The sequence below is a fragment of the Mobula hypostoma genome, chromosome 9 (genome assembly GCF_963921235.1).
Source record: "Mobula hypostoma chromosome 9, sMobHyp1.1, whole genome shotgun sequence".
Lineage (NCBI taxonomy): Eukaryota > Metazoa > Chordata > Chondrichthyes > Myliobatiformes > Myliobatidae > Mobula > Mobula hypostoma.
The window spans coordinates 6,138,782-6,166,123 of NC_086105.1; the positions used below are offsets into that span (position 1 = coordinate 6,138,782).

At 42.9% G+C, this 27,342-nt stretch overlaps 1 protein-coding gene across 1 annotated transcript in view; it reads left to right on the forward strand.

The window, feature by feature from the left end:
- LOC134351477 (protein kinase C-binding protein NELL2-like) overlaps window positions 1-27,342 on the forward strand; it is a 374,438-nt gene that overhangs the window by 174,399 nt on the left and 172,697 nt on the right. The window contains exon 17 of the mRNA XM_063057673.1: window positions 949-1,074. Within this exon, the coding sequence (XP_062913743.1) occupies window positions 949-1,074 (126 nt within the window). The remainder of the gene's footprint in view (window positions 1-948; window positions 1,075-27,342) is intronic.

Consider the following 27,342-nt stretch of genomic DNA (forward strand, 5'->3'; position numbering starts at 1 on the left):
AAAGGCATTTAAAATACAAATTTAAAGAAAGAAATGACCTTTTCCATTATTTTTTGTTCCCTATAGCCTCGGCAAGTTAACTTCCATTATATATGCAGGGTTATCTTGGTAAGATAGACTTCTGTCATCAGATATCTCATAGAAAAGCACTTTAAAACCTGCAGCAGAAATGATGTGTTTGAATTTGGAATTCATGTGCATAAGTTTAAGACTTGAGAGCATTCACCAGCAAAGTCTGACCCCTTGTTAATCAGCTGGCTGAAGTAGAATCAATAATCGGCACCCAATTGCCCATCATTGAGAACATCTACTATAAACGCTGCCTGGGCAAGGCGAAAAGCATTATCAGGGATGCATCTCACCCTAACCATGGACTTTTTGCTCTCCTCCCATCGGTAGGCGCTACAGGAGCCTCCGCTCCCGCACCAGCAGGCACAGGAAGAGCTTCTTCCCTGAGGCTGTGACCCTGCTGAACCTCTCATCACAGCGCTAAGCAGTATTGCATCTGTATTGTACTGCCTCAGAACTTTTGTATTTGCGTGCTGTAGCACTTTTTTTATTCGCAGTTATTTTGTAAATAACACTATTCTTTGCATTTCTGGTCAGATGCTAAATGCATTTCATTGGCTTTGTATCTGTACTCGGCACAATGACAATAAAGTTGAATCTAATCTAATCTAATAATGTCCTCAATAAAACAAAGGAAATGCTGGAAACATTCAGCAGGTCAAGTAGCATATATGGAGAAAGAAAGTTATATTTTTTATTGGATGACTCTTCATCAGACCTGAAATTGGGCGTCTTTTCCTCTCTCCATATCTACTGACCACTTCCATCATTTTCTATTTTCATTTCAGATTTCCAATGCCTGCAGGATTTTGCTTTTTGATTATGTTTAAGTGACTTGTAGTTATATTAACTCTGCTGTTAATTTGCTTCCGTTCACAGATATTAATGAGTGTGCTCAGGACAAACACTACTGCCGAGAGAATACTATTTGTGTCAACAGTCTGGGATCCTACACCTGTATCTGCACAACGGGTTACATTAAAGTTGATGACTACTCCTGTACAGGTACAACTGTGTTTAGTGAATACAATAATCCAATTTTATAAAATGCTTTTTAAGCAGGTTTGCATAATGTTGCAGTTTTGCCACTATGTATCACAATGTAAACAGCTGAAAATTTTTAACCCTCCCAGGGATTCCCAAACTGGGGTCCATGGACCCCTTGCTGAATGGATGTGGTCCATGGCATTAAGAAGGTTGGGAACCCTGGTAAAGTTTATGCTATGATGTAATAAACTGATGGTTCATAGATGAAGAGGCTGACATTCAGTCCAACAATATTACTTCCAGTCGTTTGTATCAGCTGGCAAACCAATGTGAAATACAGAACCAGGCCATGCCCAAGTTGGCGTAGTCTTTCACTGGTTCTGTTATGGTTATTATTCAAGGCTCAAAGTACATTTATTATCAAAGTATGTATATATTATACAACCTTGAGATTCGTCTCCTTACAGGCAGCCACTAAACAAAGAAACCCAAAAGAACCCAAGAAAAAGACCTTCAATGTGCAGAGAGAGAGAGAAAAACAAACTCTATGGAGTTATTGAGAATGCCCACAAAAATGAAACTCAGGGTTGTATATAGTGACATATATGTTTTTTGATAATAAATATATAAATATATTTTGAACTTTAAGTACATTATTGCATATGCTGGCATCATGTACACGGACTTCCAGCATTGCCAATGATTCTGATTTTATTATCAAGCTATCGATTATGTACAACAAACAACACAATCCTCATGAAATCGGGACAGAATGAGTGGTTACAGAATGGTTGGACAATCTGGGAAAGGGGGGAAAAATAATAAGGTTGAGAGTGAAAATAAATCAGCCATGTTCAAATGGTGGAGCTGACTCGATAGCTCTATTGCACTCAATGGTTCAGTGGCTCAATTTAATATCAGAGAATGTATATGGTATACAACCTGAAATCCTTACTCTTCACAGACATCCATGAAACCGAGTGAAAAAACCCCAAAGAATGAATGACAGCAAAACATTAGATCCCCCAAAGCCCCCGCCCCTCCCACACACAAGCGGCAGCAAGAGCATCAACCTTTCTCCTCATTTCTCCAAGAACAACATCAACCCTCCACCCCCCCCACACTCCAGCAAAAAACATCACCCCACCACCCACCAATAGCAAAGCCCCCAAAGAAACCATGATCTAGAGTCCATCAGAAACTACTGTCCATCCCAACACTTCAACATCTCTCTCTCTCACACTCACACTCACAAACCAAAAGCTCGCTGTTTTGATGTCTTATGGAAATTATTATTGATATTGTTAGAAATCTGTTGGGAAGCAATAAAGTAATACTTTATCCTCGCTGAGGCCAGATAGGTAAAGGAGAAAATAGTCCTTACTACATTCTTCTCTGTGTGAGGAAGGTGGCTGAGGGCTATATGACATTGTAAATGTTCTGCTTGGTATTTGGTCACAAGGGACTGGGAGAAGCCAATACATGTTGAATTTATTTCCTCTCTGATAGAATACAGGGTGCCCCGAAGGCAAACAAAAAGCCCTTCATTTGAGTGTAAAAGAACAAACAAGAACAATTTTTTAATGGAATTAGTGAGAAAATTGAGTATGATATCAGGAGGAATGCATTGGTATAACATTAATTGAGCATAAATTCCGTAACATCTTCTGGCATTCTGCCAGAAAATGTTTTACAGAACGTTAATGAAGTACCAGGGTTCAATGTTCATTTAAAGTATTTAATTGGAACTTGCTGCCAGGGGAGGTGGTAGAAAGATACAATCATCATCATTATGTACTGTGTTGTATGACATAGGCGATCGTGGTCCCATTCTTCTACAGAACTGGTTTGCCACTGCCTTCTAGGTAGTGTCTTTACAAGATGGGTGAGCCCAGCCATTATCAATACTCTTCAGAGATTCTCTGCCTGGCGTCAGTGATCACATTACCAGGACTTGTGATATGCACCAGCTGCTCATACAACCATCCACCACCTGATTCTTTGGTTTCACGTAACTCAGATCAGGGGGCTGCGTAGGAGCTACACCCTGCCCAAGGGTGACCTGTAGGCTAGCGGAGAGAGGGAGCACCTTACACTTCCTTTGAGCGTTACTGCCCATTATGCCGCTGGCATATGGGGAAGGAATGAAAGTCCTCCATCTCCAATGGTATTCAGAGCTACCTTCACCATGTCAGTAAGTTCCTCTTGGTTTTCACTCCTGTCAGTCATGCAAGTCCTAGGTGAAGACTCAGGAATAACATTGCACACAGATGTAGAAGAATTCTTCAATGCTGTTTCTGTAACAAACTTGGAGAACTGGTGGACCACTCTAAGTCTGGTTCTCTACCTTCGATCTCTTTGGCATGGGCGATCCTACCATAAAGCCCTGGCTCCAGCCAACGAAGCTCTCCGCATCACTGAGGTACGCAAGCCTCCAAACCCTATGACAAGGTTGAGGTCCTCTTGAAGGTTACACCTCCTTTGGTAGAAACATTTTTCTGCCCCACCAACCAGGGTGGAGTTCCGTCTCTACAAAAGCAAATTTTAAGAGGCATTTAGAGAGAAACATGAATAGACATACAGAATAGAATGAGATGGACCACATGCAAGCAGGTGGGCTTAGGTCACATTGGCATCATGATTGCAGAGACATGTTGGGCTGAAAGGCCTCTTTCTGTGCGTTGTCTATCTGCACAGTGTTAGTGATTCCTGTAGACCTATTACTGTTTCTCCTGTGCTGGATGCAGTGAGAATCAGAATCAGGTTTAATATCACTGCCACATTTTGTTGTCATAGTGGCAGCCCTACAATGTAATACAGAATTGTGACGGTACTGATGCACCTTATTTTTGATGATGGGCGAGAGGGGATCGTTGCTTGCTGCTGCTTACACACAGGAGGGGGGAGCTGGGGGGAGACTTTGGGGTTCACACATTTAACTGTCATTCATTCTTTGGGGCACTCCTCTGTTTTCATGGATGGTTGTGAAGAAAAAGCATTTCAGGATGTATATTGTATACACTTTTCTGACATCAAATTGGACCTTTGACCAATAACAGAAAAAAACTGAATTACAGTAAATATATATATTAAATAGTTAAATTAAACAAGTAGTATAAGAATTAAAATAAAGTAGTGAGTTAGTGTTCATGGGTTCAATGTCCATTGAGAAATCTGATGGCGGAGGGGAAGAAGCTGTTCCTGAATCGTTGAGTGTGCGCCTTCAGGTTCCTGTACCTCCTTCCTGATGGTAGCAATGAGAACAAAGCATGAGCTGGGAGATGCAACCAGTTAAAATGCTCTCCACGGTACATCTGTGGAAATTTTCATGTGTCTTTGGTGACATACCAAATCTCAAACTCCCCACGAAATATACATAGCTCCTTTCTTGTATTCATTGTAGCTACATCAATATGTTGGGTCCAGGATAGATCCTCAGAGATGTTGAAACCCAGGAACATGAAATTGCTCACCCTTTCTACTTCTGATCCCTCTATGAGGACTGATGTGTGTTCCCTAGACTTGCCCTTCACAATCAGTTCTTTGGTGCTGCGACACCACTCAACTAGCTGACATATCTTGCTCCCGTATGCCCTCTCATCACCATCTGTAATTCTGCCAATAGTTGTGCCTTCAGCAAACTTATAGATAGCATTTGAGCTGTGCCTGGCCACAGAGGCATGGGTATAGAGAGAGTAGAAGCATACATCCGTGAAACGCGCCAGTGTTGATTGGAATCATCTTGGGAACAACAAACTTTAACCTGTGCTATTGTAATCAGTCCACCAAACAAATCGGGAGAGTGACTGAAACGCACTCACACAAGATGTAGCCGGGCATGTTAGGGTATCTCTTTAGCTCACACTGAAGGTTCTCTGAAGCCCCATGGATTTAAACCCCAGGTTGTGAAAATGAAGGGCATGCTTCCGAAGGAAAATGTTAATGGGATTTAATTTCATCAATATTCCATTAGGTTTAATCAACTTGTTAATTCTATGTTTTCTAATCATCTTTTTGCTACATTTAAACATGACTGTATGGCACATTTGTCAAAGTAGTAACAGCCCATGGAAATTCAAACACACATCTGTTATGTTTTGTAACTTTAAAAAATTAAACTAATTCAAAGGAAGACACAGGAGTGTGGGTCTAACTCTGAGTTGACTTTAAGCAAGGTGCGCACATATCATGTGGTAGCACCATAACGCATGCAGTTCACATGTTTATACATATAACCTAGAATATAGAAAACCTACAGCACAATACAGACCCTTCGGCCCACAATGCTGTGCTAAACATGTACTTAACTTTAGGAATTACCGAGGGTTACCCATAGCCCTCTATTTTTCTAAGCTCCATTTATCTATCCAAGAGTCTCTTAAAAGACCCTATCGTATTCGCCTCCACCACCATCACTGCCAGCCCATTCCACGCATTCACCACTCTCTTTGTAAAAAACTTACCCCTGACATCTCCTCTGTACCTACTTCCAAGCACCTGAAAACTATGCCCTCTCGTATTAGCCATTTCAGTCCTGGGGAGAAGCCTCTGACTATCCACACAATCAATGCCTCTCATCATCTTATACACCTCTATCAGGTCACCTCTCATCCTCCATCACTCCAAGGAGAAAAGGCCAAGTTCACTCAACCTATTCTCATAAGGCATGCTTGCCAATCCAGGCAACATCCTGCAAATCTCCTCTGCACCCTTTCTATAGTTTCCACATCCTTCCTGTAGTGAGGTGACCAGAACTGAGCACAGTACTCCAAGTGGGGTCTGACCAGGGTCCTATATAGCTGTAACATTACCTCTCGGCTTTTAAACTCAGTCCCACGGTTGATGAAGGCCAATGCACTATATGCCTTCTGAACCACAGAGTCAACCTGCACAGCAGCTTTGAGTGTCCTATGGACTCGGACCCCAAGATCCCTCTGATCCTCCACACTGCCAAGAATCTTACCATTAATACTGTATTCTGCCATCATATTTGACCTACCAAAATGAACCACCTCACACTTATCTGGGTTGAACTCAATCTGCCACTTCTCAGCCCAGTTTTGCATCCTATCGATGTCCCTGTAATGAATTTTTAAAATAAACAAGAATGCTTAATTGTAGGCCGTATCTCCGGTAATGATGAGTTTGAATACAGAGAGGAAATTAAGAACCTGGTAGCATGGTGCGAAGACAATAACCTATCCCTCAACGTCAGCAAGACGAAGGAATTAGTTGTTGACTTCAGAAGGAGTAGCGGACCGCACGACCCAATTTACATCAGTGGTGCGCCAGTGGAACAGGTCAAAAGCTTTAAGTTCCTCAGGGTCAATATCACAAATGACCTGACTTGGTCCAACCAAGCAGAGTTCACTGCCAAGAAGGCCCACCAGCGCCTTTACTTCCTGAGAAAACTAAAGAAATTTGGCCTGTCCCCTAAAACTCTCACTAATTTTTATAGATGCACCAAAGAAAGCATTCTTCTAGGGTGCATCACAACCTGGTATGGAAGTTGTCCTGTCCAAGACCGAAAGAAGCTGCAGAAGATCGTGAACACAGTGCAGCACATCACACAAACCAATCTTCTGTCCGTGGACTCACCTTACACCACACGCTGTCGGAGCAGTGCTGCCAGGATAATCAAGGACACGACCCACCCACCCAACACACTTTTCGTCCCTCTTTCCTCCGGGAGAAGGTTCAGGAGCTTGAAGACTTGTACGGCCAGATTTTGGAATAGCTTCTTTCCAACTGTGATAAGACTGCTGAACGGATCCTGACCCAAATCTAGGTCATACCCTCCAAATATCCGGACCTGCCTCTCGGTTTTTTTGCACTAACTTACTTCCCATTTTTCTATTTTCTATTTATGATTTATAATTTAAATTTTTAATATTTACTAATTTGAACTATTTTTAATATCTTTAATATTTAATATTTGTAATCTGGGAGTGTGAAGCGCAGAATCAAATATCACTGTGATTGTATGTTCTAGCACCAATTGTTTGGCGACAATAAAGTATAACATATAATAAAGTATAATCAACAATATAGTTACAAGATTACACAAATATTACTGAAATATTAAATACACGACAATATCTAGAGCAATGATCTCAGTTCAAGCTTTCAACATATTTGTTCCCCATTTATCATTATGCTTGTTTGCTTGTGGCTATACTAAGTTTTCATTGGCAACTTATCTAACGATTACTACATTTACCACCTGCTGCTGTAATTTGTTACTGCTTCACAAGAAAGAAATTTCAGTCAATAAAATGCAATTGTGATACAGAAATTTTCACATTCAGGAAAGCGATTGGAATTCCCATTTGAGAAGCATGAAATACAGCAGGCAAAAGACTATTTATAAAATATACCAGGGAACTCAGATTCCGAGTCATTTATTGATCACATACATCGAAACGTACAGTGAAATATGTCATTTGTGTTAACAACCAACACACCTAGGGATGTGCAGGGGGCAGCTCGCAAATGTTAGCACTCATTCTGGCACCAACACAGCATATCCACAATGTTCATAGAACACAACAGCAGCAAAACAAGCTGCTTAGTTCCAACACATACACACAGACAGTCCTCTAATCCCAATAAAGGCTGTCTCTGGGCCTCCAGTGGACTTGGAATCACAGACATTAGGCCTTTGATTCCATGGCGGACTGGCAGAGACTGGGCCTTCAACTTCCACAGTGGACTCGCCGACACTGGGCCTTGGATTTCCACAGTGGACTCGCGGACACTGGACCTTGGATTTCCACAGTGGACTCACGGACACTGGGCCTTGGATTTCCACAGTGGACTCGCCGACACTGGGCCTTGGATTTCCACAGTGGACTCGCGGACGCTGGGCCTTGGATTTCCACAGTGGACTCGCGGACACCGGGCCTTCAACTTCCACAGTGGACTCGCGGACACCGGGCCTTGAATTTCCACAGTGGACTCGCGGACGCTGGGCCTTGGATTTTCACAGTGGACTCGCAGACACCGGGCCTTGGATTTCCACAGTGGACTCGCCGACACCGGGCCTTGGATTTCCACAGTGGACTCGCCGACACCGGGCCTTGGATTTCCACAGTGGACTCGCAGACACTGGGCCTTGGATTTCCACAGTGGACTCGCCGACACTGGGCCCTCGATTTCCACAGTGGACTCGCCGACACTGGGCCCTCGATTTCCACAGTGGACTCGCCGACACTGGGCCCTCGATTTCCACAGTGGACTCGCCGACGCTGGGCCCTCGATTTCCACAGTGGACTCGCCGACACTGGGCCCTCGATTTCCACAGAGGCTCGCCGGCGCTGGGCCTTGGATTTCCACAGAGGACTAAAAGACGCTGGGCCTTGGATTTCCACAGTGGACTCGCGGACGCTGGGCCTTGGATTTCCACAGTGGACTCGCGGACGCTGGGCCTTGGATTTCCACAGTGGACTCGCGGACGCTGGGCCTTGGATTTCCACAGTGGACTCGCGGACGCTGGGCCTTGGATTTCCACAGTGGACTCGCGGACGCTGGGCCTTGGACTTCCACAGTGGACTCGCGGACGCTGGGCCTTGGATTTCCACAGTGGACTCGCCGACACCGGGCCTTGGATTTTCAGTGGACTCGCCGACACCGGGCCTTGGATTTCCACAGTGGACTCGCCGACACTGGGCCTTGGATTTCCACAGTGGACTCGCCGACACCGGGCCTTGGATTTTCAGTGGACTCGCCGACACCGGGCCTTGGATTTCCACAGTGGACTCACCGACACCGGGCCTTGGATTTCCACAGTGGACTCGCCGACACCGGGCCCTCGATTTCCACAGTGGACTCGCCGACGCCGGGCCCTCGATTTCCACAGTGGACTCGCCGACGCTGGGCCCTCGATTTCCACAGTGGACTCGCCGACGCTGGGCCTTGGATTTCCACAGTGGACTCGAAGACGCTGGGCCTTGGATTTCCACAGTGGACTCGCGGACGCTGGGCCTTGGATTTCCACAGTGGACTCGCGGACGCTGGGCCTTGGATTTCCACAGTGGACTCGCGGACGCTGGGCCTTGGATTTCCACAGTGGACTCGCCGACACCGGGCCTTGGATTTCCACGGTGGACTCGCCGACACCGGGCCTTGGATTTTCACAGTGGACTTGCCGACGCTGGGCCCTCGAGTTTCACAGTGGACTCGCCGATGCTGGGCCTTTGATTTCCACAGTGGACTCGCCGACGCTGGGCCTTGGATTTCCACAGTGGACTTGCAGACACCGGCCCTTCAACTTCTACAGTGGACTTGTGGACACTGGGCCCTCGATTTCCACAGTGGACTCGCTGACACTGGGCCTTGGATTTCCACAGTGGACTGGCCGACGCTGGGCCTTGGATTTCCACAGTGGACTCGCCGACGCTGGGCCTTGGATTTAAACAGTGGACTCGCAGACACTGGGCCTTGGATTTCCACAGTGGACTCGCAGACACTGGGCCTTCGATTTCCACAGTAGGCACCAGCAACATTGCAGAAGTTGTCAGTCAGCGTTGAACTAAATGTAGGATTACTTTAGGGACTCCAGCTATGGAATTTTCCCTCCAGGTTTATTCCTGAAGCCTTCTCCGAGTGTGTATAGCCGTAAGGTAGCAGAGGTTTGAGATCAGAATTTTCCTTTTCCTAGAATGAGCTGCTAGCCACAGCTGACGAGCTGCATCTACCCAAAGTGATTGGTTTTAAGGTGCCAGATTGTATTTAAGGTGCCCCATCTTTGCCCCTTCTCCTGTCAGTAGAACCTGTTCCGTTGGACTTGGTAGCTAAGCCACTCGTGAAGGCCAGGAGCTGGACTTGGTTGTCAGAGGCTATTTGAGGTGCACAGCATTGGGAACATTTGACAGGTAGTGGGAGCTTATCCTCATTATCCCTCCCGGCTATAACAACCGAAAGGAACCAGTCTCAGTACATGTGACAGTAATAAACTTATTTAACAGTTTAGTTGGTTTACTATTGCCCCAGTTCTGTCTTTCTCAATTCTTTCCCCAACCATCCATCATTTCTCCATCAGTACTTTCAACCATTCAGTTGCACTCCAGAGATGAGAGTGAGTTATGGAGCTGTGAACAAAATGCAGCAAATCGAGAGATTTCAGAAAGTCTCTGGCCAGCAATTCAACATCATGAAATATGAAGAAAACAGCTCAAGAAAATAGAGAGGAAGTGTGCCCTGATCCCTGATGGCAATCCGATTTATCCTAATAAGCCATTTACAACATGTCTGGCAAATGGCATTAATTAATATTCATTACCAGTGGTCTTAATTGCAAGGGAAATGCTAAGAGCATATTAAGGTAATTCAGCATTAGCAGTGTTGCATCTGTATTCCGCAGTGGTTGTATTGTAGCATTTCTCTGTCATTTGATCAATTCCTTAAATCTAAAGCACTACCAGCATGTTTAAAAGGGCAATCTCCTCATCATTCTTTGTAATTATCTTTGCTAATGATGCTGGCATCTAGCTTCAGACTCTTGAGCCTCCAATCACGAATGATCTTTGAGAAAATAAGAACTTTACAATACTTGCTTTTTCTTTTCCTCTTTCTCTTGTTATCACATTTTCACTGAAGATCCTGTGAGGAGCTTGTAGATCATTATTCAGGCTTCATTAAGTGCACAGTTTGTGCGGGGTGGTTTATGATGAATTTCCAGTGCTATTTTATCAGTTAGTGGAGGGGAATTGTCCCAACAATGCACTAGATCTTGTTCATAATATGAAAGCAGAAAAAGTTTAGTATTAGCCATCAGCCATCAGGCTCAACGTCACTCACCTCATCATTGAAATCTTCCCACAACCAATCGTCTCACTTTCAAGGACTCTTCATCTCATGTTCTCAGTATCTATCGGTATATAAACTTCATTTATTTATCTTTCTTTTTGTATTTCCACAGTTTATTGTCTTTTGCACATTGGTCGGTTGTCCATCTTGTTGGTTGCAGTCTTTCATTGATTCTATTGTGTTTCGTGTATTTACTATGAATGCCCACAAGAAAACTAATCTCAGGGTTCTATACGGTGACATATATGTACTTTGATAATAAGTTTACTTTGAGCTTTGAACTTTTATTGTCAGGCAGCATCTGACAATCTTTCAGGCCACACGTGCTGCCTGCAAAAGACAAACTGCATCTGTACTCGGGTTGAGCACCCGAGCTACAGAGTTTACACGTTATTTCCTGCATCTGTAGTCTCTTGCTGCCTGCAATTTACTGCAGTCAATTAACCCACCAACCGCATATCTTTGGGGTGTGGCGGGAAAACAGAGCACATGAAAAAACCAGGAGGTCAAGGGGATGGAAGGATGCGCAAACTCACGCAGACAGTTCCAGAACCGGATTCAATATCACCAGCATATTTCGTGAAGTTTGTTTCCCTTGCAGCAGCAGGACATTACAATACATAATAGTAGGGAAAAACTATTGTGAATTACAGTAAGTATATGTATTAAATTGTTAAATTAAGCAAGTAGTGCAAAAAAGACATTAAAAAAGTAGTGAGGTAGTGTTCGTGGGTTCAGTGTCCATTCAGAAATCAGACGGCAGAGGGAAAGAAGCTGTTCCTGAATCGTTGAGTGTGTGCCTTCAGGCTCCTGTATCTCCTCCCTGATGGTAGCAATGAGAAGACGGCATGACCTGGGTGATGGGTGTCCTTAATGATGGATGCTGCCTTTTTGAGGCATCGCTCCTTGAAGATGTCCTGGATGCTACAGAGGCCCTTGCCCATGATGGAGCTGACTGAGTTTACAACTCTCTGCAGCTTATTTCGATCCTATTCAGTTGCACCCCACCCCCCCACCCCACCAAAACCAGACATGATCCTGATCCACATTACAAAAGGAACCTAATGACACAATATAGCTAAGAAAATAAGTTCAAGATCAAGTTTAATTGTCATTCAACCGTACATGAACATGCCTGAATAAAAGCAAATGAGACAGTGGCACTCTGGAGCCAGGGTGCAAAACACAGTGCCAACAGTCACTCACAGCACAAGGCACACGTAGCACATAGAGTTATAATAAAGGAGCCGACTTCAAAGCCTCCCCCGGGCGGCTGCAAGCAGGTGACACTGCGGCTTGAGACCTAGTCCTTGTTACCACTGAGGCCACTCAACTCCCCCACTGTCTGCCCCTACCATTCGCCAATAAACCAATGAACTGGACTTGCAGCATTCCACATCACCAATGCCAAACAAGGTCTTGCGGTCACAAGAAAAGCAACTGAGATGATCACTCACTGTTAGATTGCACACCTTCACATACCAATGCCTCTCTGTTGCAGGCAACATCACGGTCAGCACCAAGTTCAGCTCCTTGCCTCTCCATCAAAGAGCAACTCACCGATGGGGTACACCTGCAGTACTTTAAGTTCTTCATGCCCAGTAGGGTCCTGAGATCATAGGAAAATGTGTTTAAATATGACAATAACACCTTTGGTGGCCCTGTAGAAGCCACCGCATCTGAGTGCGTTGCCATCTTACCAGAAATTATGAAGAGGTTGAAAGGAAACGGCAAGGGATATTGATTGGTTAAGTAAGTAAAATATAATTGGCTCTTAAAAGGGCAATGTAAAACAAAAGACCATAAGAACATGAGAAAATAGGAGTTAATTAGACAACTCAGGCCCTCCAAGCCCACACTCTCCATAAAGATCTGGTAATTGGAACACATGATGGGAAAATGTAAAACTGAAGCATAGAAGATGCTTGGTGAGTAAGACAGGAAGGTGACAAGATGTTTCTACTAATGGAAGGATCATTTCCTCATCTGTGTTACTAAACATGGATAACCAGTGGGAGTAATTACCTGCCTGCAGAAGTTTTGCTTCCTGGCTGATATTTTTGAGAATTTCTCCAACTCTGTTTGTAAATTCTATTTACAATGTCCCAGAACTAATGGAAAACATCACAGGAAGCTCTCACTCACACAGCAAGAGGACCCTGTGATAAATTAAAACTAATGTTTAATATTAATCTTTAATCATAAAGCTATTATTAGATGTAAAGGAACATGGTGAATTAACCATTTCATTGGCATTTGTTGAGAATTAATATGTCATTAACTGCAGTACCCACTCTTGCAATATCACTCACAATAAAGTAATGTGCAAACATGGCACTGATGAAAAAATAATCTTCATCAAAGAAAGATGCCACTGATACAAAGGGAAATAGGATATATTGTTTGAAATATTGCAATAAAATGTAATTTTACCTATTTCTATCATTTTGGATGCAATTTATGTCTCCACTCTTGCAATTCACTGTTCATGATTTCTGTCATCACAAGAAATTATTTGGTTTTTGTATGTGAAATTCTAACATGCTTGGCCTTTACCTTCATCCTATCTCTAATTATGTAATAATGCAGTTTGCCAAAGACAGACTGGTTTGCAAATGTCCTACCATTCTGAGTAAATTATTAAATGTCATTTAAAGGTCAGAACAAAATAAATAATTCGCTCAAGCTGTATTGGGACAGATACTTCACAGTGAAGCAGGCCCTGATGCAGAGACTTACCCACGTTTCCCCGCAGAGGTTTAGGCTTCTGTCACTGGTTTGGGTCCAAATTGGCAATAAGATCTTCTGCCCTGCCTCTTGCTCTGTTGACTGAGCTGGTGGCCCTCCAGTAAACCCCTCATGATGTTCAAAGGAGCACCATGGTCTCCCCAGATTTCAAAGTTCTTAGGCTGGGAAATCTTCCCACAGACCTGCCCCTGGTTAATCAGGACACAAGTAGGGCACCACCATTCAAATGAATAGAAGGCGACTGAGGGGCAACTGAGTGACTATGATTTTAGTATTTATTTAACAATTTCAATGATTTTAATTGATTTTCAATATTAAACATTTTAATTGTTAATGCTTTTTAATATTTTCAATTTCAAATACATTCATTATTGAAGTATGTATACGTTATACAATCTTGAGATTCATCTCCTTACAGGCAGCCACAAAGCAAAGAAACCCAAAAGAACCCACTAAAAAAAACAGTCAAACACCCAATGCACTGAGAGAAGAAAACAAATCATGGAGATAATAATCAGAATCAGGTTTATTATCGCCGGCATGTGACGTGAAATTTGTTAATTTAGCAGCAGCAGTTCAATGCAATACATAATCTAGCAGAGAGAGAGAGAAAAAAAATAGTAATAATAAATAAAACAAAACATAATAAATAAACAAGTAAATCAATTACGTATATTGAATAGATTATTTTTTTAAAATATGCAAAAACAGAAATACTGTATATTAAAAAAGTGAGATAGTGTCTAAAGCTTCAAAGTTCATTTAGGAATCGGATGGCAGAGGGGAAGAAGCTGTTCCTGAATCGCTGAGTGTGTGCCTTCAGGCTTCTGTACCTCCTACCTGATGGTAACAGTGAGAAAAGGGCATGTCCTGGGTGCTGGAGATCTTTAATAATGGATGCTGCCTTTTTGAGAAAAGCAAGTAAATAAAATTCAGAACTGAAGTCCATGAACGAGAGTCTGTCCACAGATCCTCAGTTCAATGCAGAGCCGAGTATACATCGAGGAGCAGTGAGGTGAATCGGCCCATTCCTTGCCTTGGGCCCCAACACCCTAACTTTTTCAATCTGGCCCAGTGGTTTAATTGTTATCCAAACATTGGGTATATCACTTCAATATACCAATACTTCAACAAATTTTAAATATTCTTATGTGTTTTGAGTGTCACTGAATGTTTGTACATTTTGGAAATGTTCACAAGCATTCGGAAGCCCCAGTCACACCAAGAGCTGTGACGGTGATTAAGTCTGGCTTTGTCTCAAAGTCTGTCACGGCAATTTACAATTGCATGAACTAGGGGCAGGAGGAGACCACTCAGCCCCTCAATAAATGCTGCTAGCTTTTCTAAGTGTACACTGTTCATGCAAACTAGCCCTTTGCACATCATGCATTAGATCACCCAAATCCCTCTGCACCTCAGAGCTCTGCAACCCCCATCCGTTCCCTTTTGCTCTCCTTGTCAAAGTAAGCAAATACACATTTGCCCATGTCAGAATTAGAATCAGGCTTAATGTCACTGGCATAATTCATGAAATTTGTTGTCTTTGCGGCAGCAGCACAATGCAATCCGTAAGTAATAATAGAGAACAAAACTGAATTACAGTAAGAATATACAGTTAAATTATACTAGATGTTGATACAGCCAGTTAGAATGCTCTCCACTGTACATCTGTAGAAATTTGCGAGTGTCTTTGGTGACATACCAAATCTACTCAAACTCCTAATGAAATATAGCCACTGTCTTGCCTTCTTTGTAGCTTTATTGTACTCCAATTACCTGTTCTTTATGGAGGGGGTGGGCTTGTACAACCGAGCGGTCTAATCTTCTCCTGTTTTCTCATGTTTTTATGTTCTTTTGTTTGATAGTCCCCCTGCAAGAACGATTGACATTTTACTTAACCAGACTCTGTCCCTTGCCATTTCCTTCCATCCCCTTCACAACTTAGTTTCCTAACTATTTTGTGCCTTTAGCAACTTTTCTGAGTGCAGCTTGTTGCCCTTCAGTACGTCTCCTACTTGGTGCTGAGCCACCTTGAAGAATTGGCTCCATGTCCTTCATCTGGTACCACACGGGGAGAAAAAAAAACAAGCTAGTAATTTTAGGCAACAGAAAACCATCCCCCCATTTATTAGTTATATTGGCGAAAATAGATGGTCAAAATATTAATGGTAACATTCTTCTCCAGTTCTTTGGTCTTTTTGTTTCAGTTGGGATATACTGGCATTGTAGTCAGTCCAAAAGAGATCCATTAGGCTGATTTCTGGTATGGCATAATTATCCAGTCACAAGTAGCTACAGAGATAACATTAGAATAATAATGAGGGATGATCTTGTGTAAGCATAGAAGATCCTTAGTGGACAAAACAGAGAAGATGTCAAGGTGTTTCTGTGAATGGAACCAATTTGTATTGGTTTGGGACCTGTCCCCTCCTATCTGTGCTGCCCTCCAGTATTCGCTTGGTGGAAGAACAAGCTGGACCAGGTCTACAGTCATGCCACTCAGGGACTTCATAGTCATAGTCATACTTTATTGATCCCCGGGGAAATTGGTTTTCATTACAGTTGCACCATAAATAATAAATAGTAATAGAACCATAAATAGTTAAATAGTAATATGTAAATTATGCCAGTAAATTATGAAATAAGTCCAGGACCGGCCTATTGGCTCAGGGTGTCTGACCCTCCAAGGGAGGAGTTGGAAAGTTTGATGGCCACAGGCAGGAATGACTTCCTATGACGCTCTGTGCTGCATCTCAGTGGAATGAGTCTCTGGCTGAATGTACTCCTGTGCCCACCCAATATATTATGTAGTGGATGGGAGACATTGTCCAAGATGGCATGCAACTTAGACAGCATCCTCTTTTCAGACACCACCGTCAGAGAGTCCAGTTCCATCCCCACAACATCACTGGCCTTACGAATGAGTTTGTTGATTCTTTTGGTGTCTGCTTCCCTCAGCCTTGGGCTATATAGTTATTTTTACTTTGTGACTGTATGCTTTTCTGAAACCATAACCAAATGTGCTGTTTGTGGGATGTGTTGTACGCTGTTGGTAATGCGTGTTGCACCTTGGACCTGGAGGAACACCGTTTCATTTGGCTGTATTCCCGCCCAGTTGAATGATAATTAAAGGTGAAATTGAGCTTGAAGAATCTCAACACAAAAGATACTACACTCTGTATACACATGACTGTGTGGCTAGGCATAGCTCAATTACCATCTATAAATCTGCTGATGATACAACCATTGTTGGTAGAATCTCAGATGGTGACAGGAGGGCGTACAGGAGTGAGATATTCCAATGACCGGAGTGGTGTCGCAGCAACAACCTGGCACTCAATGTCAGTAAGACGAAAGAGCTGATTGTGGACTTCAGGAAGGGTAAGACGAAGGTACACATACCAATCCTCATAGAGGGATCAGAAGTGGAGAGTGAGTAGATTCAAGTTCCTGGGTATCAAGATCTCTGAGGATCTAACCTGGTCCCAACATATGGATGTAGCTATAAAGAAGGCAAGACAGCAGCTATACTTTATTAGGAGTTTGAAGAGATTTGGCATGTCAACAAATACATTCAAAAACTTCTATAGTTGTGCCATGGAGAGCATTCTGACAGGCTGCATCACCGTCTGGTATGGAGGGGCTACTACACAGGACCAAAAGAAGCTGCAGAGGGTTGTAAATTTAGTCAGCTCCATCTTGGACACTAGCCTACAAAATACCCAGGACATCTTTAGGGAGCAGTGTCTCAGAAAGGCAGCGTCTATTAGTAAGGACATACACTAAGCACCCAGGGCATGCCCTTTTCTCACTGTTACCATCAGGTAGGAGGTACAGAAGCCTGAAGGCACACACTCAGCGATTCAGGAACAGCTTCTTCCCCTCTGCCATCTGATTCCTAAATGGAAATTGAATCTTTGGACACTACCTCACTTATTTTTAAATATATGGTATTTCCGTTTTTGTTGTGAAATTTGTTTACTATATGGTAACAATACAATGAAATATATGCCAAATAAATAGAGATTAAAAACTGATTTACAGTAAGCATATCTATATATGTATGTTTATATATATATATATGTAAAATAGTTAAGTTAAAATAAGTAGTAAGGTAGTGTTTATAGGTTCAATTACCTTTCAGAAATCTGATGGCAGAGGGGAAGAAACTGTTCCTGAATCATTGAGTGTGTGGCTTTAGGTTCCTGTGCCTCTTTCCTGATGGTAGCAATGAGAACCAGAAAATGAGAACTTTTATCCCAAATAAGAAGTATTCTAGAGAGAGGATGAAGCTACCATGGCTGACAAGGGAAGTCAGATGCATAAAAGGAAAAAAAAGAGGGCATATAATAGAATAAAAATTAGTGGGAAGTTCAAGGATTGGGAAGCTTTTAAAAATCAAAAGAAAGCAACTAAAAAACCTTAAGAAAAGAAAAGATGAAATATGATGGTGAGCTACCCAATAATATAAAAGAGGATGTCAAACATAAAAGTTTTTTTCAAATATAAGAAGAGAAAAAGAGAGACGAGTGTGGATGTCAGACTGCTGGAAAGTGATATCGGAGAGAGAATAATGGTGGACTAGCTTTAAAAGTATTTTGCATCAGTCTTCACTATGGAATTCGCTAGTAGTATGCCTGAAATTAAAGATTGTTGGTGGGGGGGAGGGGAAAAAGTGCGAGTAATTACAATTACTAAGGAGAAGGTCAGAATCAGAATCAGGTTTATTATCACCAGCATGTGTCATAAAATTTGTTAACTTAGCAGCAGCAGTTCGATGTAATACATAATATAGAAGAAAAAATAATAAAAATAAATAAGTAAATCAATTCCAGTATGTGTATATTGAATAGATTAAAATCATGCAAAAAACAGAAATAATATACATTAAAAAAGTAAGGCAGTGTTCATGGGTTCAATGTCCATTTAGGAATCTGATGGCAGAGGGGAAGAAGCTGTTCCTGAATCGCTGAGTGTGTGCCTTCAGGCTTCTGTACCTCCTACCTGATGGTAACAGTGAGAAAAGGGCATGCCCTGGGTGCTGGAGGTTCGTAATAACAGATGCTGTCTTTCTGAGACACCGCTCCTTTAAGATGTCTTGGGTACTTTGTTGGCTAGTACCCAAGATGGAGACGACTAAATTTACAACTCTACCAGATGAACTATACCCCAGGTGTCTGAAAGTGGTAGTTGGTAATGACTTTTCAAGAATCACTGGATTCAGGAACGGTTCCAGAGGACTGGAAATTTCAAATGTCACTCCACTCTTTAAGAAGGAAGAGAAGCAGAAGAAAGTGAATTATAGGCTAGTTCATCAGGGGGTATGGAGAGAAGGCAGGTACAGGGTTTTGAGTTGTTGATCAGCCATGATCATACTGAATGGCGGTGTGCAGGCTTGAAGGGCCAAATGGCCTTTTCCTGCACCTATTTTCTATGTTTCTATCTGACTTTAGTGGTTGGGAAGATCTTGAAGTCCATTATTAAGGGTGAAGTTTTGGGATACTTGGAGGCACATAATAAAAAAGTCTACATGGTTTCCTTTAGGGAAAATCTTGCCTAACAAATCTGTTAGAGAGTTTGATGGCTCTGGGCTTGTACTCATTGGAGCTCAGAAGAATGAGGGGGAATCCATTGAAACCTATTGAATATTGAATGTGTCAGGCCTGCACAGACAGGTAGGCCTCTCAGTTTCCACCCAGCTAACAGGAATCACCTGCCACTCGTTTCCAACTCATCACCTGCAGCCTATTTAAACCCAGCTCTCATACAGAATTCTTGTTCACTCAAACAAACCAACCAGCCAGCCTCAACCAGTTGCTCCTGGCCTTCAGTTACCTTGAATACTTATTGTGTTATGTATTCATTCTCTCTAGTCATGTGCAGCCCCCCCCCCCCGACCTGTGGCTTGTTATTTGTTATTTTGTAGTTTATTATTAAAGTGATTATTCACTGTTAAACTGCCTTCGCTGCTCTGCATTTGGATCAAGCCTCCTACTTTTCCTGACAGAAAGGCCTAGATAGAGTGGATATGGAGATGATGCTTCTTATAGTGGGAGAAGTGTAGGACTAGAGAGCACAGCCTCAGAATAGAGGGACATCCATTTATAACAGAGATGAGGAGGAATTTCTTTAGCCAGAGGGTGGTGCATCTGTGGAATTCATTGCCCAAGTCATTGGGTATATTTAAAGTGGAAGTTGATGTATTCATGATTAACAATGGTGTCAATGGTTATAAGAGAAAGCAGGAAACTGGGGTTGAGAGGGAATAGCAGAGCAGACTCATTGGGCTGAATGGGCTAATTTTGCTTCTGTGTCATGGTCTTATGGAAACATCCAGTGAAAGGCATTTTTTGGATCAATGCCCAAAAGAGTTTCAGTATGTGCTGGGAGTAGCCCACAAGTGTCTCCATGCTTCCAATTGCAATTTAGCATAGCCACAATGTACTAACCCTAACCCATACGTCTTTGGATTATGGGAGCAAACCATAGCACCCGGAGGAAACCAATGCAGTCACAGGGAGAACGGACAAGTTCCTTTCAGACAAGAGTGGGAATTGAAACCCCATCGCTGATTGCAGGTGCTGTATTAACTGCTATGTTCCTGTGCTGCCACACTACCGGGATGTCACTACTGTGGTAATATTGTGGAATACCAAAGTGCCATGATATCTGAAATTTGATCCATGGTAGGAAGTAACCTTTTTGAGGCAATATTATTGCCATTTTGAGTCTTTGAAGAATCAAGAAGGCTGGGACTGGAATCATGTGTAGACTATACATCATCAACGTGCAGCTGAGCAGACTTGTTTATGCAGCATTTAGAAAGTATCTTTAGAGAAGCGAAAGGTTAACCAAAAATAGACAGAACACAACAGCAATGCTGCAGGACATTAGTACTGCAACATTATTTTAGTCCTGTTATGCAGCACAGCTCTAACAAAGAATAAATCTATTAAAGGTAAGCAAATTGGCTTCTCAGAGCACCAAAAAAATGGAGCAATTAGGCGATATCAGTGAGGAACTCACAGCTTTCTAATCTCCAATCATCTAATGTTTGCTGAAGCTGCACATCTTGAGTAGCCCATGGTCAGTTCAAGGTTTAAATGCGTACATTGAAAGGATACAGATAAAGAGTGTGTGGCAGTGTCTCAGAGTTAGGAGGAACAGTGTTCGATGCTGGATCATTAGCAAAGCTGGTGGCTGTTTGAGAATAACCACTCAAAACTGTGAGCAGTTTTAAACTCCTGGGAGTGCACATCTTGCACATCCTCTCATGGTCCCAGAACACTTTCTACACAATCAGGAAAGCTCACCAATGCTTCTAATTTCTGAGGAGGCTGAAGAGAGCTGGACTTTGCACATCTATTCTCACGTCGTTCTGCAGAAGCACAGTAGAGAGCATCCTAACATCCTGCATCACTGCATGGTATGGAAGCTGCACTGTGGCGGACAGGAAGTCTCTGCAACAGGGAGTGAAAACTGCCCAATGCATCCCTGGCACCAGCCTACCCATCATCAACGACAGAGTATATACAGAAAGGTGCCAGAAAAGAGCTAGAAAATCAAGAAGGATCCCACCCACTCTGCTCATAGGTTGTTTGTCCCACTCCTGTTAGGGAGGGAGCTACGAAGGATCCTTGCCAGGACCCCCCAATTACATTCCCCAAGCTGTAAGGCTGAACAATACCTCTCCCCACTAACCCATTCCTCCATATCACCCCCCCCGCCACAACAACATTATCATTTCATGTCAGACACCCTATGTGCAGACACTCCTGTGCCCAGTGTCACTTTATGGACATAAGCTATGTTATGTATCTATGTATGGACCATGCAAAAGTCTTGGGCACATGTACAAAAAATTCTGTAAAGTGAAGGTGCTTTCAAAAATAATGAAATGAAAAGTTTCTAAAAATATTTTTAAAATTACTATAAAGAGCAGTAAACAGTAAAAAGCTGAGATCAAATCAATATTTGGTGCGACCAAAACTGCATCAATTCTCTTAGGTATGCTGTCTTGCAGTTTTATAAGAAAGTCGGCTGGTAGGTTGTTCCAAGCATCTTGGAGAACTTGCCACAGTTCTCCTGCAGATGTTGGCTGTCTCACTTGCTTCTGTCTCTCCAGAAAATCCCAGACAGCCTCAATGACATTGAGATCAGGGCTCCGTGGAGGCCATACCATCTGAAACCTTATTAAATCTGGAGGACCTAAGACTTTTACACTGTACTGTAAATGTATTATGTTTTTTTTATTACTATTATTCTGTTTTTATCTGTACTGCACCCTGATTTGAACTAACACTTACTTTGTTCTCCTTTACACTTGTGCACTGGAAACGACATTAAACAACCTTGGATCTCGAATCTCGAATCCAAGTATCACAATATAAGCATCACATACAAAATGCTGGAGGAACTCAGCAGGCCAGGCGGTACTAATGGAAAAAAGTACAGTTGATGTTTCAGGCCCGAAGGGTCCAGCATTTTGTGTGTGTTGCTTGGATTTCCAGCATCTACAGATTTTCTCTTGACATTATAAGCACAGCAGCTTTTGAGTTTGAAGTAGACTTAGCTGATTTAAGTACAAACAATCCTGTGGCAGCTAGAACAGTGTGGAGAGAGACAGGCAACTCGATTCAACACTAATCTGTGATCTCAGGCACGCAGTCTGACATTTATTGCAAGTTCAGTGTTCTGTAAGCTGTGTGGTTATCGAATGGAAAAGGGAGTCTATCAATAATGAAAAATAGAATATTTTCAGATTGTTCCTTCAGACTAAAATTATTCTCAGGATAGACGTGTAATCAATGTGGTAGTGTGTCTTTGTGTTGGAGATCTTTGCTGTTTGTTATTGATTATCGTTGCCGCATAACAGCAACACATGCAGTTAACAACACATGCCATAAGGCAGGGTCATGGAACACATTAATTTGGACTTGGTCACCACTTTAGGCTCGGCTAATTGTGGAAAGCCACAGAGATTTGAAGTCACTGGTAGCTGCAAGCTTACTGAAGCCAAAGAGCAAGTGGTGAGAGTTGCTGAGGGTCAAATTGAGCAGTATGTGAGCTTTCTTTGAAGATCTTCACTATAATCTCCGCTGCCTGACTGATACCTCACCACAATGTTGATCACCAATTGTTTCTAAGCCAGGAAATGAAATACCTATTAATAAAAAGATTTTGACAGGTATTATATAAGAAGCCAATCTAGTATGTTCAAAGCTCAAAGTAATTTATTATCAAAGTACAAACGTACGTATATATCACCATATACAACCCTGAGATTCATTGTCTTGGGGGCACACTTAATAAATCCATAGAATAATAACCATAATAGAATCAATGAAAGACCGCACTAACTTGGGTGTTCAACCAGTGTGGAAATGGCCACAGACTGTGCAAATACAAAAAGAAAGAAATAATAATAATACCTAAATAGGCAATAACTATTGAGAACGAGATGAAGAGTCCTTGAAAATGAGTCCATGGGTTAGGAGAACACCTTAATGATGGGGGAAGTAAAGTTCCAAAGAGCATTTATCATCAAAGAATGTATAAATTATACAGCCTTGAGATTTGCTTGCTTACAGGCAGTCGCAAAGCAAGGAGCCCAAAAGAACCCAATTCAAAAAATACGACCAAACCCCAATGCCCAGAGAGAAAGAGGGGGGAAAGAACAACACAAAACAAATCAAGAGCAACAACAAGAGCATTCTGAACCAAATTGAGTCCATATATCCAAATTCCCGGAGCAGCCCAGAGTAGGCGCAAAACCTTGGTATTTAGTTCATCATATTAATGGGGCAAGTCACTGCAAAGTTTGCAGACCCAAACCACAGCAGTGGGGGCAGTCTCACAGCCTTAGTGTTATGGAGAGAGAAGACCCAGACTATCTGGGCTGTAGTTTAAATTGTCTGAACCTTGCACTGGGACCTGGCCCTGCTTCTGGTGAATCACTCTGAGCTTAGATTTCACTGTTGAAGGAGCCGTTCTCAACCTCTCCATATCGGCTTGGCACCCAGACCTATCGTCCTTGCCTAACTCTCGACCTCCTGCCTTTCCAGCCATATGGGGGGGGCATTTAGATTGTCCAAACAGCAGATTGTACCTTACATTTCAACCTGGGCTTTGCTGTGGCGAATTGCTCCGGGCCTTGAACATGCCGCCCAGCGATTCGCTCCAGACCTGGATTTTGCTGCTGAACTCTGTCCTGTCGTCTCCCCTCTGAATCGTTCACTCCAACCAACACAGCTCCAATTCCAAGCGCATCGATCTTGCAGCGAGACAATAGGGCACATCCCGCGAATTTGCTTTGTCTTTGCTCACCTCTTCATTATTTGCGGTGATAGTTTACCACAATTTACTTTTAAAAAAGTGTTACTAATAATAGCTTTAATCGAATTCCTTCGCTTTCGAACTGCCAATAAGCTGTCACGTGTCTTTGGTAGCACCATCTTAAACTGAAGAGCCTGATGACTGAGGAGTAGTTACTGTTCCTGATCCTGCTGATGTGAGTCCTGAGGCTCCTGTATTTCTTCCTGATGGCAACAGCTTTCCCACAACAGCATTTCTTGTAGATGTGCTCAGTAGTGGGGAGGGCTTTACCTGTGATGCACTGAGCTGTATCCACTACTTTTTGTAGAATTTTCTGTCCTTTAATGTTAGGACATTAAAGGAGTTCTGAACATTTTGTGTAAGATGCTTAAACCAGGGTTCTATCTGTAGTCTCTGATGGGAACAATTGGCTTCAATGATACTGAATTTGATCACACCCCAAAATCATATTGAAACATTGTGGAACCCAAAATAGAGCAAATTTATGTCTAGTTCTTAATGACTAGCAGGATATGTCACCTCTGATGTACCAGTAGAGTTTTTGTCTGCACTACCAACATTTTTTCAGTATAGACTTCCTGCAAATGCCATCAAAAGTAGTGCGAGGCTTATTTTCATCCCTCGTTTGATGTTCATCTTTGCCAGCCTGAAAACGACAGCTCTTATTTACCACAAAACCAACAATTTTTCCCAGCCCCTTTCCTCTATGACTGAACATAAATTAAAGCATCATCACTCCAACTGAATTCATTGCAAGGCTGATCCACAGCATCGTGCATCATCACCGCTTACAAAACACCACTCATACTTAGTAATTAGGCAGCCTTTCACCTTGAATGATTTTCTGCTCTCAAAGTTGACTGTCTACAGGTAGTTATCTAAACTGATACTCCAATTTCTGGGGACATGGCGATGAACGAAAGGCAACAAAAGATAAGAGGTAACAATGGAATTCCATTGGAAGGAGGTATGGAGAGGCTAATTCCCAAAGTATACTTGCACAGTATTTCCTTATGCTTTGTGTTAGACTTCTCTGAGGATCGATAGATGTTAGGCTTTACCAAAGCACTGAGATCTCTCATGCATGCTTGCCCATTACGCCACTGGTGTTTAGGGCAGCAATGAAGGTCCTCTATCTCTGGTGGTGTTCAGGGCTTCCTTCATCATGTCAGTAGCTTCCTCTCTGCTTTCACTACTGTCAGTCGTGCAAGCTGGAGACTCAGGAATTCCATCACATTCAGATGTAGAAGGATTCTTCATTGCTGTTTCTGTAACAATTTTGTTTTACCAGTCAGGGTTGTTGGCCCTGAGCTGAACCCCTGAACCCGGAGGACTGGTGGACCACTCTTAGTCTGGCCTTTACCTTTTGACCTGTTTGGCACAGGTGATGCTACCAAGAGCCAAGGCATAAAGCCATGATTCCAGCCAACATAGCTCGTGGGTCACTGAGGCACACAAGCCTCCAAACCCTACATTGAAGTTGTGGTCCTCTTGGAGGACTGAGATCTCTGACCTCCTACAATTCCAAATACCTGGATGCCTGGATGCAGGAAGCAAGGATTTACATTCTTGGACCACTGGGGTATGTTTCGGGGTAAGGATGAATTGTACAAAAGGGATGGGTTGCACCTTAATAAGCAGGGCACCAGCATTCTGGCAGGCAGGTTTGCCTCTGCAACACGGGTGTGTTTAAACTAAGCGGGGGGGGGAGGGGACGGACTGGAAATATAAGGATGGAGATAAAGGGAAAGTGAGAATAAGAAAAGTTCAGAAAGACAGCAGAATCAATAGAGCAGAAAGCTCAAGAAGGGATCGTACAGTATGGCCAAGTGAAATAGGAATTGATATGGGAGGTGAGGGGAGTAATGAATTAAAAGTATTATATATGAATGCACGGAGTATAAGAAATAAAGTAGATGTGCTTGAGGCACAGTTGGAAATTGGTAAGTATGATGTTGTGGGAATAACAGAGACATGGCTTCAAGTGGACAGGGCCTGGCAAATGAATATTCACGGGTATACGTCCTATCGACAGGCCAGACTGATGGGCAGAGGGGGTGGGGTGGCTCTGTTGGTGAGGAATGATATTCAGTCCCTTGCGAGGAGGGACATAGAATCAGGAGACGTGGAGTCAGTATGGATAGAACTGAGAAATTCTAGGGGTAGAAAGACCCTAATGGGAGTTATCTACAGGCCCCCAAACAGTAGTCTGGATGTAGGGTGTAAGCTGAATCAAGAGTTGAAATTGGCATGTTGCAAAGTTAATGTTACAGTTGTTATGGGGGACTTCAACATGCAGATAGACTGGAGGAATCAGGTTAGTACTGGACCCCAAGAAAGGGAGTTCGTGGAGTCCCTCCGAGATAGATTCTTAGAACAGCTTGTACTGGAGCCTACCAGAGAGAACGCAATTCTAGATTTAGTGTTGTGCAGTGAACGCGATTTGATCAGGGACCTCGAGGAAAAGGAGCCATTAGGAGGTAGTGACCATAATATGATAAGTTTTAATCTACAATTTGAGAGGGAGAAGGGAAACTCAGAAGTGTCAGTATTACAGTTGAACAAAGGGAACTATGGTGCTATGAGGGAGGAGCTGGCCAAAGTTCAATGGAACAATACCCTAGCAGGGATGACAGTGGAACAGCAATGGCAAGTGTTTCTGGGAATAGTGCAGAAGGTGCAGGCTCAGTTTGTTCCAAAGAGGAAGAGCGATCCTAAGGGGACGCCGTGGCTGACAAGGGAAGTAATGGACAGTATAAAAATAAAAGAGAAGAAGTATACCATAGTAAAGATGAGTGGCAAGCTGGACGATTGGGAAACTTTTAAAGAGCAACAGCAGATAACTAAAAAGGCAATACATGGAGAAAAAATGAGGTACGAAGGTAAACTAGCCAAGAATATAAAGGAGGATAGTAAAAGCTTCTTTAGGTATGTGAAAAGGAAAAAAATAGTTGAGACCAAAATTGGGCCCTTGAAGACAGAAGCGGGTGAATTTATTATGGGGATCAAGGAAATGGCAGACGAGTTGAACAGGTACTTTGGATCTGTCTTCACTAGGGAAGACACAAACAATCTCCCAGATGTAATAGTGGCCAAAGGACCTAGGGTAATGGATGAATTGAAGGAAATTTATATTAGGCAGGAAATGGTGTTGGACAGGCTGTTGGGTTTGAAGGCTGATAAGTCCCCGGGACCTGATGGTCTGCATCCCAGGGTACTTAAGGAGGAGGCTTTAGAAATCGTGGACACATTGGTAATCATTTTCCAATGTTCTATAGATTCAGGATCAGTTCCTGTGGATTGGAGAGTGGCTAATGTTGTCCCTCTCTTCAAGAAGGGAGGAACAGAGAAAACAGGGAATTATAGACCGGTTAGCCTGACGTCGGTGGTGGGAAA